We start from the raw sequence: 18354 nt of genomic DNA, 5'->3' as shown, positions 1-18354 counted from the left end.
AAACCCGGTTTCTAGTGTTGTAAGTCCGAAGACATACCACTGTGCCACTGGGGGGCGAAATGAAAGGTACACAGGCCTGCGAATTTAAACTTCATAAAAATTGTTGCATAATTCAGCTTCGCAAAGTTTGAATATAATATTCATTTTTTTCTAACACGTAAGGATTTTTTTTTTACAAATCGGGGAGAAAAAAACTCTTGCTTAGATCAAATTATTATTTCGTTTATCATAATGAATATTTTTCATTATTATGTTTGTTAACAAAAATATAAACAAACAGAAGAAAAGGGAATATTAATGTCAAGTGAATAAGCATCCCCATTTATCCGGATACTTTTTTTGTGAAATCTACTTCTTTTAGTCTCAAAACTACGTGTTATGGTCTTTCTTTTTGGTGAAAAATCTGTACGTGATAAGAGGAAAACGAATATCATTTTCAGGTCCACGAATTAATGTAGAACATGTAAAAATTTCAAGAGAATAAAACTATCGCAAGTCCGTGGTATTAACATAACTAACACGAATGCATTATGAACATACTATTAAATAAGTATTCTAAGATTATGTCTTTAATTAAAAAAAAAACAACAAAAAACATATGCTTGTGTGTATTATGAGCACCTGAATTATGGACTTTCAAAAATATGTTGTCACAAGCTGAGGTACCCATCCTTTGTTTGGGTTATGAACTTAAAAAAAAATGTGTGGGTGGATGCTATGATAAATAACACAAAAATCGTAACTTTCACACAATTTAATTATTACATAACATATAATTATGGTATTCATTATTATTATTATTACCTCAACAAAAGTTTTATATAAGCTTTAAGAACTCAATTTACTTAAAACATGGTATACACTGTGCGATGGTCAGACACACTGTAGGAAGAGGTAGTGGCCAAAGTAGTGGTGGTGGTAGGAGTGCTTTCTGTTTCTTGCTTTCAACACCCAACAGCTCTTAATGTCCTTCCACTGTGTTTCACGCGATTAATTAATAAACAGTCATTGCAATCAAAAATATCTTACTGGCCAAAGTTGATAGGTCATGGGTCAAAGTAGGAAGTGGGTATAACTTAAGAAATGACAATCCATACCAGTCTTATGGTGGCTGTTGGAGTAGAAACTTCAGCTGAGTTTATGTGGTATTGAAATAGTGGCGGCCATGTTTTTCATTGCATTCCGAGTGCACTATCTGAGATAGAAAATACGTTTGTGTGCCCTCCCCCACAATGTGTGTATGTTGTTTTATAAAAAAAAATTATAGTATTTCGCTTTTAGTGTAAGGACGTAGCACCATCTATAAATGTAGTTAACGTTAACTTACGTCAAAGATAATAAATGCTCAATAACAGCAATAATGAGGCTAAAGGGGTTTGTGATCTTCTCAATAATATGTCTCTTGTTCCAAGTTATCATCCCACAAAATTTGGTTGAGATTGGCCAAACAACCTAGGAGTAGTTAGATAACGGACTAACAGACAGACACACAGATTTTTGTGCTTTATATATTTGTATGTATGCAACAAAAATTAGTATTATAATAGGAACGTACACTTATAGGTTTAACAAAATAATTTTCTAAACATTCTTCATAATCGTTACTCTCAAACATTGAGTTAAAGGTTACACCAAGATACAGGCGTCATTGATATTCAATACTTAAAGGTTAGATTTTTATTAGTTTTCATACATACATAATGAATAAACGCATATATAAGGTCCTCGAAACTTTTTGTTCGTCACTTCAGAACTACGTATGCTAGGCAACAACGTTTGTGTACGTATGTATACAGAGTTAGTTTATTTTGCTTACATTTTATACATTACACATCCAAAACCTCTGATGATTTTTACTCATCCCGTATACTATGCCTATAAACTTTTACTGGCATTTAAAAATAAAACAACGGAGTGATTCAAAAACAAACTTGTTTGTTTGTTTGTTTGTTTCGTTTGATTTCGCGCAAAGCAATTCGACCGCTTTATGTGCAAGCAAGCTTTAATTTTGAAATGATAAACTGCAGGAAAGGCAGCAAGTCAACACCACCCACCGTCAACTTTTTACTAACGAAAAATGAGATTAGCCGTCATATTATGACGCTCCCACAGCTGAAAGGGTGAGCGTGTTTAATGTCCGATCATGTGTCCTAATCACCATGCCATGCCAGGCTTCAAAAGAACCAATTCCGTACTTGTATATAAAAGTCACTTCCACACCGAAAAACAAAAATAAGGTGACTTATGTCAACCAATTTTTTAAAGCCTAAAAATTAGATTGGCGAAGCTTAGTTCTTTTTAAATCTATTTTATAGTTACAAACCATATTTTTCTTCGTTCTATATCTTACTTGAATATTTATAAGAGAGAGATAATGATGATATGTTACAGAATTCACTATATTTCTTACCCTACTGTATATAAAACAGTATACAGTATGAATGACCTAAATGTACCGCAGTACTATTATACAGCAGACACCACAAAAAATAAAATGCCCGAAGTTACGTATTCATTTACTACAAATACTACAAAAAGAAAATGAAAATTGGTAATGTATTAGACGGCAGGTGCTATTCTTTAACTGACTGATAGGATATAAGTGAGCATCCTGAGCCTCAGCTATTGCTATCTGCAGCAGACTCATAAATATAAAGGGTACATAAATCCAATAAAGATACACACCCTAGAACGAAACGTGGTAAAAAAATCAAAGAAATTATTACTTCAAAAGTTGCGGCGTGTGCGTGTATATGAGAGACTTCTTGTTGTTGTTTCAGCACAAAAAGCTACACAGTAGACTATCTGTGCTCTCTCCACCGAACTCCGTATTGTAAACTCAAGTCTGTAAACTTAAAGCTGACCTACCAGAGATACTTTTTAAAATAGCTTGTGTTATAATCGATGTATTCCAAGAAGAAAATGAAACATCATAGATTAATTAAACAAGCAGTTTATAATGTATTTTACAGAAAATACCTCCTTCAGAATATCCTATCCATGAGAATGGCTTAACTGACTCTAGGAAGAATATGATAAACCGATTGCTAATAAAAGCTGGTCCACGCAGATATAAGGAAGTTCCTATTAAATAGCATCGTGTGCTACTAACCGCAACATTTTATGGGGTGCAAGAAAAGAGTAGCATATCTATTTTGGAATGGATTCAAAGAAGAGTTCAAAACGTCTTTGATGGTGAAAATAATTTCCAAAGAATACAAATTTAATTGTAGATGCCAACTGGTGAATAAAATCCGCCAGAAGTAACTATAGGTTCAGATGAGGAAAAGTTCACCAGCTGGCCAGCGTTGGAATATCTGTACTATCCTTTACAGCATTGCTTAGTTTTGATTCAGTTTCTCATAATCAGTAACTTGAAAGAGAATGCGTACGAATGAATTAAAAAACAACCATAAAATCACCTTGGTTTCCATAGTCCATGGTAAGTAACTACCACATAAATCGAACAGCTAAAAAGTAGTTAGAAAGAAGAAGAAAAAATTTAATCGCTGTTTGCAAACTTCACTGGGCGAGGATTATCGATTTGATAGAAATATTATTTTTGGTTTTCATAGACATCGACTATTGTGGGTTTTTCAGGTTGACAGTGAAAAAACGGTTATTAATTTTATTTTCAACAACTTTCCAACAAACATTTTACACGTCACTCTTACCCTGACGAATACAGTAGATTTTACAGTTTGACAAAACTTTTATTACGGGTGTTAAAATCATTTACGACTGGAATTATTTATTCATTTGTTGTTATTGGTTCGTAGTTTTTGGCGCGAGGCAGGAATGGCTATTTGGCCAAAGTTTCATGTTAAACAAAATTAAAATAAAGTGTATATGACAAAATCAAACATATAAGACGCTGTTTCTTTTTGTTTTTCTGTAGAAAAAAAAATGACGCTCACAAGTTAAATAAAGATAAAAAACATATGACCTGAAAGTAGCTAAAAATTTATGACAATATCATAACATCTAATGACACTGAATAAATTTTAAATGGACACCACGAATTAAAACATATCGTAAGGTAAAGTAATGCCTCGGCTGAGCATCTTAGCGATGGCATGAAGATAAAATATGGACACTTGAACCATATTGCTCCCTAAAAGAAAACACGAGTCTTGTCAACATAACTTCATCCCTCTGATTACTGCCCAAACTATATGGACAATCATTTAAGGTGGGTTTGATTTTCAAAAGGTTGTTGAGACATTGCTCTGCCTAAGTTGCCTGCTAATTGACACAAAGCCTTGTTTTAATGGCAGGCTTGAAGTCTACATATGGAATAGGCAAAAGTTCAATGTTACCGGTGGAGCCTCATTTAGGTGTAGTGTCAGCAAGTTCGTTCTCTCAGACACTGACGTGGCCAGAAATCCAGAAGAATTGGATGAACATGATAACAAAGAAAACTGGGCTAGTCTTTTCTAAATATCCAAGAGAACTGATGGAGAACAGATAGTGAGTGATTCCAGGGTCTTCAAAGAGCTAATCAAATCGGTACAGATGGCACGATAAGTATACCACTTAGCTTCTATAAAGCAGGGAAAGTGATATTGCATACAACACGGCAATGAACATGGAACCTGTAGAGAACATCATACGAGCAACAGCAGAGTTGCAACAAACCATGACATCTCCCAGAGTCACCTGCTGTTGAGATATCTGTAAAAACTGATGTGGAAAGATAGATCGACAAGTATTTGGTAAAGAGTACTTCCAATCAGGAGTATCTTATTTCTTCAGAAACTATGAAAGATTGCAATGATATATGGTAATAAGCCATGAAGAAATGGGGGCTGATCATCAGATTTAGCAATGTTAGGTCTAACATATTCGAATTGTACATAGAATATTTGTATCCTAAAATAGATGTTTGTTTTTGAATTTCGCGCAAAGCTTCACGAGGGCTATCTGCGCTAGCCGTCCCTAATTTAACAGTGTAAGACTAGAGGGAAGGCAGCTAGTCATCACCACCCACCGCCAACTCTTGGGCTACTCTTTTACCAACGAATAGTGGTATTGACCGTCACGTTATAACGCCCCCACGGCTGAAAGGGCGAGCATGTTTGGTGTGACGGGCATTCGAACCCGCGACCCTCAGATTGCGAGTCGAGTGCCGTAACCACCTGGCCATGCCGGGCACCTAAAAGAGCTCACGGAGGATATTCAACGCCTGTGTACGCTTGACTTTTAAGTTTTTACCTGTTATGTCAAAGTCAGCTTATTGTCAAAAAGGGAGTTCCAATAACTTAATTTCAGTCATCATAAGCATCTTGGTACCTCACAAGTGCAGCCCATTGGCGACAGATATATGTGTAAACAGTTTCAGTCGAAGAAAATTTAAATCGGTTTCCAGTAGTCAACTCATTTACCTAACTAAGTGCAGTTTATGTACCCCATATTCGACGAGTGAAAAGAAATCTGAAAGTCACAGACGAAGATTTATTTGCAACTGTTGGAGGAAATTGTTTAGTAATGGCACTTACCTTGATGAAAAGTATGACACTCAAGAAAAAGCCCTGAGGTTTGTTTGTTGAATTTCGAGCAAAAATATTCAAAGACTAGCCACGCTAATTTTGAAGTGAGAAACTACAGGGAAGGCAGCTAGTCACCATCATCCACCACCACAGTCCAGGCTGAGGCATCCAAGCTCCGATGTGAAGATTGGGATAGTGTTAATCCCACACAGAACTGGAATGACCTCTCTCTGCTAAAACGTTATTCAAAAAATTGGAAAATGGCCATGCAACCCATAACAATGGATATTCCATAAAATACACAAGCCTTCTAAATAAAACAAATAAAAACCAGAAGCTCCCCTACACTGATTGACGTTTAAAGTCGAATCAGGTGATCCAAAGTGAATTGCCGTCTGCCAAAATCACACTGCGTTTTGGAGAAGGAGTTGTTTCATTCAGGGAGTTCAGCAAGATGAGAGAGCATTAACCATTGATAGTAGAATCCATTGGGAAATACCAAAATTTAAGACACAATCAGCATAAATGTAAGTTACACACACACACAAACAAACAAAAACACCCTTTCTTTTTGTTTCCTGGTTCCTCAAGCTTCATTTCCGTTTTAGCTTCAATAATAAACTCATGTGCTTGCTAGCTGTCATATTATCAGGAAGTTCATTGATTTAGAGAATATACCATATGTGGTATCTCATGAAAAAGCCAACTGCACAAGTATTGCAGCCCTGAAACAGGCCTACAAATAACAAAAGGTTGTTTATGAGGAGATAAAACTTAATTACGAAAAACGACTTAAATAACTGCCAAGTATCAAACATGCTGAAAAGAATTACAATACGACTTCAGAAACAATAATTCTGACAACATACAAAATATAAACTTGGTTAACGACAAAAGTGTCGAGCTTGGTGTGTAACATTGTATTGATGACTGCATACAAATGAGACAATTGACAAATCCTCGTGTGTTTCTCAGTGAAATCCTAAAGTTATTGTTAATCTCAAATTTCAGATAATTTCGCCATGTATAGTTTCATTAAATCAACATATTTTATAATTACCAGCTACACACAAGCTGATAGAAATGCGTGCATGCGTGCGTATTTTTAATGACAGTAGTTTTAACACAGCAATTACTCGTAAGTCACTTTAACAAATCATATTACCAAAAATGTACAAATTATCATTATCACCAGGCTTATCAGCAACAACAAGTTAAAAATAACTGCCTTTAAATTATAATATCGATATCAAATTTGAATTCTGTGGATTTGGAATGTAGTTTTAAGGAGTTTTTCGTTGTGTTCGTTTCTGCTTAATTCTCAAAAACTACTATTCTATAAAGGCTCCAAGAAAATCGTTGCAGGTAAAGTAAAAAAAAACATTTTTAAAATCACTTTTTTGTTTTTAAATGTAATTAAATATTAACTGATAAAAAAATTGCCAAGTGTTTATGGAACCGTTATTTCAAGATGGTTGCTATTGGTACGCAAATTAAAAACGAATTTTCAAAAATTACGTTATCTTAAAACTGACATATTATTTCATTTCATAATATTACAACTGTTAACTTAGTTGAAAGCAAACTATTATTGCTCTTTATCATAGGCTTAAAAAAGTTACGGAAAAGTGTAGCCTCATAGCAAATCTTAAAAACTGTAAATCTGAGATATAAAAAAATTGCTGAAAATGTACATATAAAATGAGTACATAGACATTTATAGCGAAATAATTTAGAAAGTTGCTATAAGCGTATCTAGTGTTAAATATAATGGAATGCACCAATTCGCCACTATGTGCCTTGAATCACTGAGGATTTGACCCTTTAAATTTCTAAGCAATAATTAAAGTGGCTTTCTCGAATTAAAATTTGAGTTTCGATGCAGAAACAGCACTTTTCGTATATTAATACGAAAAAATACATGACACGCTGCATAAAATAAGACTATTAAAATTCATTAAAGTGGGAGTTGAGTACATTGTATTAAAACTACTTTTAATATTCAAAACAGCAAGTCACGTGATAACGACAACCGATATAAAAACACGATGGAATGACATGTATCGCAACTACATTTTGACACTGTATGGCGTTGCGAAGGTAGTTTGATGTCACCGAAAACAGATAGTTTTTGGAAAGGGTATGTAACGGTCATTTCGGGTGCAAAATATTCAGATATTCAGACCATAAAAATGTGTTCAGATCGAGGATTTAGAATTTCAAAGACAAAGCTATCCCTTGTACTTAACGGCAGTGGAAATCAAAGAAGTATGAATGAACATGAAGCACCAGAACCATCCAGAAAAAGACCTGCAACGAATCGTGGTAACCAAAGCGGTCTTGTAACAGATTAGAATCCGTGAACACAAATGTCAGTGGCAAAAGCTCTCCACATGCCCCAGGCAACAGTAAACAACATAATCAAGAAGGATCTCTGTATAGAAAAGCGACAAAAGTCACTTGTACGTAAGTTGCTTTCACGACATATCCATACAACCATCAAACAGCTGGAGAATGAAATGGTTATTCATGCTATTTCATACGAAGACATACCAGTAAGTCATTAGATGCAATACCTTTGAATTTCTGTGCGATTAGACTGTTGAAATTGGCGCTCGGAAACTGTCGTCCTTTTACACTAGATAACTTATGGAAAGTAGTCAGAGAGTTGTGGTGTGCTTTTGACATAACAACCTTAAGACGGACCCTTTGCAATGAAAACCACATTGCTCGGCTACTGTAAAGATACATAGCCGTCAGATAGAGCATGACAGAATGTGATGATATGGACTATAACGACATGGTGAGACTCCAAAATCGTTTTAATATAATATAATTGTAATGCTTTTCACATCCAAATTATCATCAGGGTGAAATGTTATATCATTTCATACATATATCAAATGTTATTTACTTTAGAAATAAATTATAGAGATCAATCCAAATCTGGAAAAAAATGCCTCTACTGAACAAGCATATAAAATATATATAATATTATGAAAGTGGGGTGTCAGTTTCCACTTGTGTCACTTTCACGAATAATCAATGCAACATATCTTATAATTTTAATTGCAACTTCCCTTAACGAAGCCACTTTTTGCATGTTTTATATATGTTTCTTCTGAAATGTAATTTAAAATTGGTAAGTATAACGTATTTGTTTGTAAAAGCACCGTTAGGTTACAGATATCCCATGTGCCGCATTCAACAATTTGTATAATTTCGCGTAAAGCTTTTCGAAGGCTACCTACGCTAGCCGTCCTGAATTTTGAAGTGACAGAAGGCAGCTATTCAACACCACCCAACGCCAACTCTTGGGTTTCTACCAACAAATCGCATTATAATACTCCAACGGCTGAAAGGACGAGCATTTTCTGTGACAGGTTTCGATCCCGCGACCTGCAAATTGCGAAATGAGTGCCATAACCATCAGGCTCGCATTGAACAAAGCTAGATTTGGTATTTTAACGTATATTTTTTGAATAAATCATTATGAAAACAAATAGAAACTATAAATTTGCTTCATAACGAGAAGTATTCAATTAAGTAGGTTTCGTTATGTTACAATGGGAAGAAAGAGATGATAGATTTTCTTTTTCCGTAAACATGTGTGAAACATTCGTTTCACTACCAAGGTTTTCGGTCTTCACGGTCAAAGTAAAAATATATATTCGATGTACAAGAAGGAGAAAAACAAAAGAAGATAATGAACAAGAGTTTTTAGCCAAGAGGCAAGCAGTTCAAAATGTCCTCTAACTTCCGTATGAAAATGAATCTCGTTACACCATTAATGCTTTATTATCCAACATATTTTCTTTAAAGTTTAAACAATACGATAGTTTGGCACGTTTTTCCTAGGTAAATTTGAAAATATAGCATTAGAGAAAACAACTGCACTTCAATAATTATGACAGTAAAATCAACTTAACACAACACTTTCAACATATATCTGTGTGTGTGTGTATGTTTTGCATACATTTAAAAAAATGCGTGAATTTTCATGTAAATTGTGCAGTTCAGTTAACCTTCATCAGCATATTGGGGTCCACATGGACCCCAACGTCTTTCTCGGTTGTATATCTTTTTACATAATCGTTACAAATTTATATCAGTTCATGTAACTGTCAAGCAGAAACTCTGGATCAATATGACACTGTTGTTTTCGATACAGGCAGAAAGAGTACATAGCTATTATCTCATATTTATCTAGGGTTCACTTGGACCCCACACTATCATTGACCATCATTATACATGAGTTCGCCCTATGTCATAAAAACAAATTTCTAAATGTTTATTTCACTATATAGGCTGCTACAGAGGATAATCCATCAAACTAGTACAGTATCATCTTGTTTGTTTGTTTATAACGTCATTGTGGTAAGCATATATGCACATCTTATTCCTAAACAAGTGTTCTCTGTGATGACAGCTTATAATGTCCTATTTTATAGAAATTTTGTTTGATAATTGTTGTAAATAACCTGATAATCTGCAATGAAATGCATAGTCTACTATCAGGATATATTTGTGTTGGGGTTTGGTCGATCCCAAGGTGACTAACAACGTACACTTTTAGTTTTCTTTGAGTTGAATTTTGCAGTATTGTGGTAATCCCATTATATATATTGATAAATAATGACTTGAATATAGCAGTATGATAAAACTTCGGCATTTTTTTTGATACATTGTTTGTATAAGGAATTGTTTAGAACTACGTATTTGTACACTGAGGAACAATTTAATTTTGTAATTTCTTGATTTGTCAACATAGTTCCTCTAGAATACATATATTTTTATGTTGTTCACATTGCATGCTAACCCTAATAAATGCTGTAATGCAATTGTTTTTTGGAACTTCAATCCACAGCTTACTATGATGATAGTTTTGTGCTGAGGTCCGATTGGGCCCCAGGTGTTCTACAACGTAACTTTTCAAAGGAGTGCTGATGAGTGATAAGAATTAACTATAATGAAACAGTTACCCAATAATGGCAAATATGAGAATTAAAATGGTGTAGTTATAGAATATTTTTTTAGTTTCACGCACAAACGACATTTATCAGAGTTTTATCTGATGCTAGGATCAGTATGGTTTGTGAAACACTTTAAACAGATGATTTCTATTCTAATCTTGTTAGTTGAAAGTTAGCTTCATTTATTTGAAAATGTAGATTATATAAATATTAGTACATTTTTTATTAATGCTTGCCAAACCTTAAACTATATAGGTATAAAATGTTGAGAATGTAATACTTCATTCACACAAGCAAAATATGTTTGATCTTTAAAAAGTATCCAAGTTATGTTTATTTATCTATAACTATAAAAATAATAGCATTATTATCATTAATAAAAAGAAAGTTCTTTTCGAGGTAAACTTAGTTAATAATTACCCAAAATATGCTGTATGCTCAATAAATCATGCATAATCATTTTGGATGAAATATTTTATTATAAAAATTTTATATATTAATATTACTTAAGTCTTGGCTATATTTCCGTCGTTATATCTTCATTCCAGACTCACCTCTTTTTGTCGCGGCGCATGCACCGGACGACAAATCAACGCTGTCCCATTACAAACTACGGCAGTATCTTCAACAAAAATACAATTGGGAAGATTTTCATCTGGTGGAAGTTCAATAACATCGAGACCGGCGTCTCTTAAAATTTTACAGTACTCCTCGTGTTGTTGTTTGGCCTTGTCCAAGTCAATTTCTTCTGAAATTCCCAAGGCTTTCGTTTTAAAACTGAGTGGAATACGACAAACAATTGCATGCGTATAACGATGGGACGCCATTTTCAGAACTTATTTTCAAATTAAGCGAGTGAGTGTGCATTGCGTCACCTAGTGGGACTAAATATTTTTGAAGACTAAAAGAAAATAATTGTTGGGTAAAATAAATGCACATACTTAAAAAAAAGCTTCTTTATAGAAAATTAACAGTAATGAAAAATTGTATAGTCTGAAGTGAAGAAAATGTCATATGGTTAATAAAATTGTGTTTTATATTGTTTTCATGCTACTTGAGTAAAAGATGAACAGAAAGATAATGAACGAATGTTCCGCTATATATATTTTATTCCGACACAAGAAAATAGTTTCAGAATTTGAAGTACTGGAGTGGCAACGTCTCTTCATCACAATTTGTGGTGACAATTTTTGCCATTAGGCGGTATTGTTGTTATATTTTGATTGATGTGCACACCAAGAACATTAATTTAGATGAGACTATAATTCGAGAAGAGGTAACTTGCACTATATATAGCTTTGCGGTAATTGAATTTTCATGAATTACGAGAATTTCAATGAACAGGGACACAGAATGAATTAAGGAGTTTCAATGAGTAAGACTTCAAAAGTCAGAGCCAATCAAAATCGGAGTATTTTCACGTAATCACATTTTGCCTAAATTCCATTGCAACTGATAAATAACTTAAGAACTGCTTTTGAGAAATAATAAGACGATAAATCTATAGGTATACAAATAATTATTATCTATCATCTTACCATGCTTTTAATATCGTTGGAGCAGAGAAAGCAATAATTCCCTTATCCATAATTCACTTCCTGTAAGAATTGTATATCATATATATCAGGCTAAAAATTAACAAGTGCATTAAAGCTAGCATTTGTTTGGAAAATAATTCTTTATAAAAAGTATTTTTCTTATTCGTTAATAATCAATTTATATAAATACAATACAGTAGCACCGTTGTTTATATACTGGAAAGATAAGTCCAAAATCGATGTAATTGAAAAAGTTAGTTGGAGTACGTTTGAGAATACCATATTATCTTTTGAGATTAGACAAATAGAAGATGTATTTTTGTACACAAATAATTATTTTCTTTTCGTGGCAAATTATCGCTTATTATGTTTATAAGACTGACTGCAAGGTAAATTAAATAAGGTTATTTTTAAACTTCAACCAGAGTAGTTTGTAGTTAGAAATTACGGGGCCAAATTCAATCAGCAAAATCATACCATTTGCGTTGATGTAGTTTATACGGGGAAAAAAAACTAACATAAGATATCTTGGCTTTCGTAGCTAATTTTAGAATACAATCAACAGTTTCGGATACCTTAGACTTAACTCTTCACAAAAAGAGAAATGTATATCTCTACCTAAGAAACACGCAACACAGGAACACTACACAAATAATATTACATCTAAATGAGTAAAATGGTGGCGCCTATTATATGAATAAACATTGACGTTAACATATAATAATACAGGAAAATGAGATTAAATTCGAATTATGTATCCAATACAAATTAAGAAAGTAATTTTTGCTGAGCCACTTTTGATCAAAATGGCTCTATATAAAATACATATACATAAACATAAACGAATTCTTTCCCCAGTGGTAGATAGGAGGGATGCAGAAGTGACCACTAATATTGGTTAAATTTGGTTTTAGTAAGAGACGTGCTAGTTGTTATCCTTCAATGCTGGCCACTCTCTCCTGGGCTTGAGGATTTCTATTATATTTTTTATCCCAGTTCAAAATTCCTTAGTTTGAATACCAACAACATGATCCAGGTAAATTTAGTAAGTGCACTAAAAGAATAAAGCATATGTGACACTCTCTGCTAGTTGCCTCCATGTTTTCTCCTTCTGTTGTCTAAGTAACCTCAATCTTTAATCAGGCAGGCTTTTCTTCTGGTCCTTGGATAATATTTGGACAAATGGCAAAACCATACTGGTTAAAATGCATTATTCACAGAGCACCTGTCTTATTCATGCAGGAAACACACTTAACTATTCGCTTGACAATATATATATATATATGTTGATTATTTTAAAAGTATGTTGTAACAGTAAGAATGATATTCTGTTTCTTTGCTTCTTGGTGTCTGAGTACCTCCAGTTATTGCCCTAGTGTTCAAATTGGCATAGCCACAAGCTCTTGGGGTAATCTTGATGTTTTACTATTTCCTCGTAAACACTCTTGTCTTGTGTAACAACCCTGTTACGTTTAAGTGGATCTATGTTGATGATGTTCTTGTGCTTGGTCACACATTCAAGATTGTGACTGAGGATCTGAGAATAATATTTCAGCACATAGATAAATCAGGATTGAAACTGAAATCTGGGAATTGCTTGCATATGTGTACAGAAGTGAAGTTTCCAGTAACATTATTAGAAAAATGGAATCTATGTTGGTATGACTAAGACAACCATGGTGACAGATTGGCCTCAACATGTGACCAAGTTAGAAGTCTGCAGTTTCTTTGGTTTTACATCACATTACCGAAATTTTCTGTCAAATTACCTCAAGATAGCAACACAATTATCTGCTTTTCAAGAAAAACGAGACTTAGGTTGGATGGAGTGAGAATGTCTAAGCATTCCGATCCCTAAAGCTTGCTTTATTTGGTGCTTCAATGCTAGCCTGTCCATGATAATACAGTAAGTTCCAGTTAGACACTGACACCAACGACAATGTAATCAGAGTGGTGTTATTGTAATTACAGAATGAAATGGAATGTGTAATCACATATACTAGTCACATGCTTATAGCTCCTGAGCACAGGTATTAAATGTGGAAGAAACAACTACTTGAATTTGTGGTATTCGTGAAAGATTATCACCACTACTTGTATGGTAGGAGGTTCACCATTTGGGTGTAAAACACTTCACTGAAGTGACTAATGAACTTTAAAACAACATAAGTTATAATACCACATTCGATAATAATGTTACAAGGATATTACTTTGTCGTAATGCATTGCACAATTCTGCAACACGTAAACTTGGATAAATGATCTTGCTGCATGATGAGACCTTAGCCATCTCTGTTATATCAAACGCAAACAATGAAGTAGGAGCTTCTGCTGGAAAATAGACAATAAACACTTGAGGAGCTCCAGGAAGAGAAACTGTGGGATTTGACCTAGCATGGGCACTCCTTGTAATGCATAAGGTAAAGCTCAACTAGTACCAATAAAGGAGAAAAACACAGATGCACGTAAACTGCGGCACTATCATGCTTCTTTACAAGTGCTGAAAAGTATTCTATAACTTCACTATAAACCACTGAGACTTTGCTGTAGTTAGTTGTTCAGACACAAAATTCTAGGGCACCAATGTTGTACTAACATTCAGTGGTGGTTCTTCTGACAGTATTTGAATTGGATATAGTGTGAATACTGTATAGTGTGTGCCACCTATAAAGAGAACTGGCAAACACAGAATAAATTCCAACAAAGATACCACTGGTCCACTGGGACGTAACTGGTATATATTCACCACTGTCAACTACTTTATGAAAAGGGCTGAGGCTTATCCATTGGATAATACATCGGCACAGTCTATTGCTGATGTATTGGCAGAGAATTTGGTAGTACGTTTTGGAGTACCAGAATAAATTCATAAAGATAAGGTAGTCATTTTTAACAGACAACTGTTGGTTGAGGTGTGTAAAGTGTTAGGTATGGGTATCACCTCTAGTCTGATGGTTCAGCAGAATGGGTGATATAGACTACCATGTTTGCTAATCTCAGCTTAACTGACTAAGACTTGTCATATGTGATGATAGTATACAGAGAAACTAGGCAGAGATCTACAAGATTTTTGCTGCATAGGCTTTTCACGTGAATGTCTCTGACAAGAGCTGGAAAATGCCTCTTGAAGATAAAAGAAGTTCTATGACAAGATGGTAAAAGAGTGAAATGTGTCCAGTGTGGAAATTGGATACGACTGTAGTATATACTGGCAGCATAGTAGCAAGTTGAGTCCAGCTGGACTGGACTGTACTTTATACTCCGACAAATTAGTCCATTAACATACAAGTTATAGCAGATGTGAGGCAGGCAAAATAAATTGCATCTGTACATCACAGGTGAACCTTTGTTATACTTTGACCAGGAATCTAAAGATATGATCAACATATCTAGAGTCATACTGACTCACCCAACTAGGAAAAAAGGCAAAAACACCTATTTGGTGGTCCAAGATGTGCCAAATGAGAAGTCACTAGAGTTAATAGCAAAAGCCAACTCTGACAGTTGTCTCGGCTGCAGACATAAGCCTCTCCATCGATATGGATAGGAGTGATTTACTCCATGAGCTAGGATAGCTGTTAGATCCAGAAACCAATGAATGAAAAATAGTAGTATTCGTTGTTTCCTGAGCTATTTTGAGATATTGTAAAATACAATGTATGTACTACATTGTAGGACTACTACTCATTCCACAACTTGTTATATATGTGATGATAGTATATAGAGAAACTAAACAGAGGTCTACAGAATTTTGGCTGTATAGGCTTTCCACGTGAGTGTCTCTGGCAAGAGCTGCGAAATGCCTCTTGAAGATAAAAGAAGTTCTACGACAACATGGTAAAAGAATGAAATGTGTCCAGTGTGGAAATTGGATATGACTGTAGTATATACTGGTAGCATAGTAGCAAGTTGAGTCCAGCTGGACTGGACTGTACTTTATACTCTGACAAATTAGTCCATTAACATAGAAATTAAAGCAAGTTTTTGGTCAAGAAATGAATGACTGAAATAGCTTTGCAACCCTTTCTTTCCAAGTTCTCAGATGGTATTTTACTGTATGATGTAAACTCAACATTTTTATGTTTACCACTGTGAAATTCAGTGAAATTTCTGATATGAAACATCATTTATTTTAACAGAATCACTTCCATGATCTAGCTGAATTATATATATTCTATGGAGCATGAAATCCTATACTTGCTAGATTCTCACCTGTGTACCTAGAAAATAGACCATTCTACAAACAGCTATGGAGTTCTATTTTGAGATAGAATTGAAACAGCACGAATATTAATCTTAGCTTATAAGACTTTTAGCTGAAAAGTCTTAATTATCTGTTATGAACTACTAGAGTACTTGAGAATGTGTAATGACAGTACATGTATATAGCAATATATGTATCTAAATAAATATTTTTGTATTATCTTACACACATATAAGAACGAAAAAGTCATTCATGAGTGTTGTATAACATGAATAAATCAGTTACACAAAGAACACAACAGTAAGTAACAAAGGCCTGGACACAAAGAATTTGATCTCGACATTCGTAATTCTTGAGTATGAGTATAGTGCATCTGTTATTTTCGTTTTGTTGAAATGTGGCCAGATTCCTGAGCCAGTACCTATTTGAGTGTGGAGCTCCCAGACCCCGAGAACTTAATGCAACCACTCTCATAATGAACAACTCAGTGTAACAAATATAGGCCAGTTCGTGAGAAATTTGCATTGAGGCCATACATGTTTGTGGTCGACACCAAACAAGTCTATCTCCCATGTTAAAGGAATTGAACAAATGAAGATCTAGTATCTGGCAAATCATTGCCTGGAACCACTGTTCTCAGGTCCTGCTGCTACAATGTCTGATCTTTAGTCTGGATAGTCCCACACTCAATTCATTCAAGCATCTGGTGATAGAGTAGATGGCAGGCTGATGCAGAAGTGTAGGTGAGTTGTGCTAATGTTTTGAACCGACGGAAAGATCAAGCCATTCAGAAGCAAGGTCCAACAAAGAACTTTGATGCCTTCACCAATGATCTGAGCCACCTGTATGAAGAGGCATACCCCATAATGGTAGCAGTTGAACATACTTCTGAGCAAGCTTATCAGAAGACTTTCGAGTGAGTTGATGAAGCACCACTTGAGAGTACAAGACATTAATACTCTAACTGACGTGATATATAGATCAATGAGGTTCTGATAAGTTACTGGAAAAGAGGAAGCTGATGACAGCAGCCATCACCATACCTCCAAGTACAAGCTGATCCACATAAACCAGTGCATCTCATTAAGTTTGGGCTCTGAAGAGGATACAGCCACAAATGGCACAACCATGCTGGTTCCCAACCAACTGACAGGGCTGTCTAGGCCATCCCTTGATGTTTGTGCCACAATAGGTATAGCTATGTACTTCATCAAGACATTGTTTATGGTGTAAGGATACAATCTTGTGATACCATTGCAGACTTAAGGGCATTTTGATGTGAATTGCCCACATCTTATCTGGTAGTAAAATAGATTGATATATCCATCCAGACCAACTGCTCAACTCATGCAAAATGGCTGATAGCACACAGCTGTTGCTGTTGTATCTCAAGCTCTAGAAAATTAATGGAGCCTGAATCAAGTGTGGCCATTGACTTAGGAGACCATGACAACCCATTTGTGGCAAAGGGTGTGGTGGCCAGCCCAACTATTTCAAGGTTGGGTGGTGGTCAGTATGTCTTGCACGAATGCCCAGTATAATGATGGAGTTGCTCAGAAATACAGGAGCTGCAAGAACTCTAATAGATACCAGTGTGTATCAGGTGCTCTGAGTTAAGTAAACAAGTAAGACTGGTGCTCAAGCCAATAGACACCCACATCATTCTAGTGAACCATGGCAGACTAGATGTCATTATAGAGGTATATCTACAACAATACTTGTATCCCAGAAACCACAGTACAAAGACTGTCATCACGTGCCTAGAATATGAGATTGGCATACCGGGTATGGACATACAACAAAACTCTCTGCCAACTTTACCAGTGGAGCGAGAAATCCATTCAATGTCATTCCAAACCTGAACGGGGACAGTGGGCTGCTCATACATAACTAGCAGAGGGAACAACAGTACCTCTGTGTATGCAAGTGGTGTGATAAGGTTTACTTTGGACCAGATCGAGTGCATTGATGCCATGCACCTGGCTATCAAACCAATACATGAGACATACTATCTTCTGTACAGAATGCATCCATTAGTAACAGCAATTGTAATATATCTGCCATGGAATGAATTGTGTCCAATTGTTGATATCTGTAATTAGGAACAATTGGCTATCTAGCTTCCACTGGAATGGTCATAGACATGGCAA

At 35.1% G+C, this 18354-nt stretch overlaps 1 protein-coding gene across 1 annotated transcript in view; it reads right to left on the bottom strand.

The window, feature by feature from the left end:
- LOC106463917 (N(G),N(G)-dimethylarginine dimethylaminohydrolase 1-like) overlaps positions 1–11442 on the bottom strand; it is a 66970-nt gene extending 55528 nt beyond the window's left edge. Inside the window, exon 1 of the mRNA XM_013923999.2 lies at positions 11017–11442. Within this exon, the coding sequence (XP_013779453.1) occupies positions 11017–11289 (273 nt within the window). The 5' untranslated portion in view covers positions 11290–11442. The remainder of the gene's footprint in view (positions 1–11016) is intronic.
- Positions 11443–18354: the final 6912 nt, after the last annotated feature.

This window comes from Limulus polyphemus, unplaced genomic scaffold (genome assembly GCF_000517525.1).
Source record: "Limulus polyphemus unplaced genomic scaffold, Limulus_polyphemus-2.1.2 Scaffold1516, whole genome shotgun sequence".
NCBI classification, from domain to species: domain Eukaryota; kingdom Metazoa; phylum Arthropoda; class Merostomata; order Xiphosura; family Limulidae; genus Limulus; species Limulus polyphemus.
This window is presented reverse-complemented; position numbering and strand designations above follow the sequence as displayed.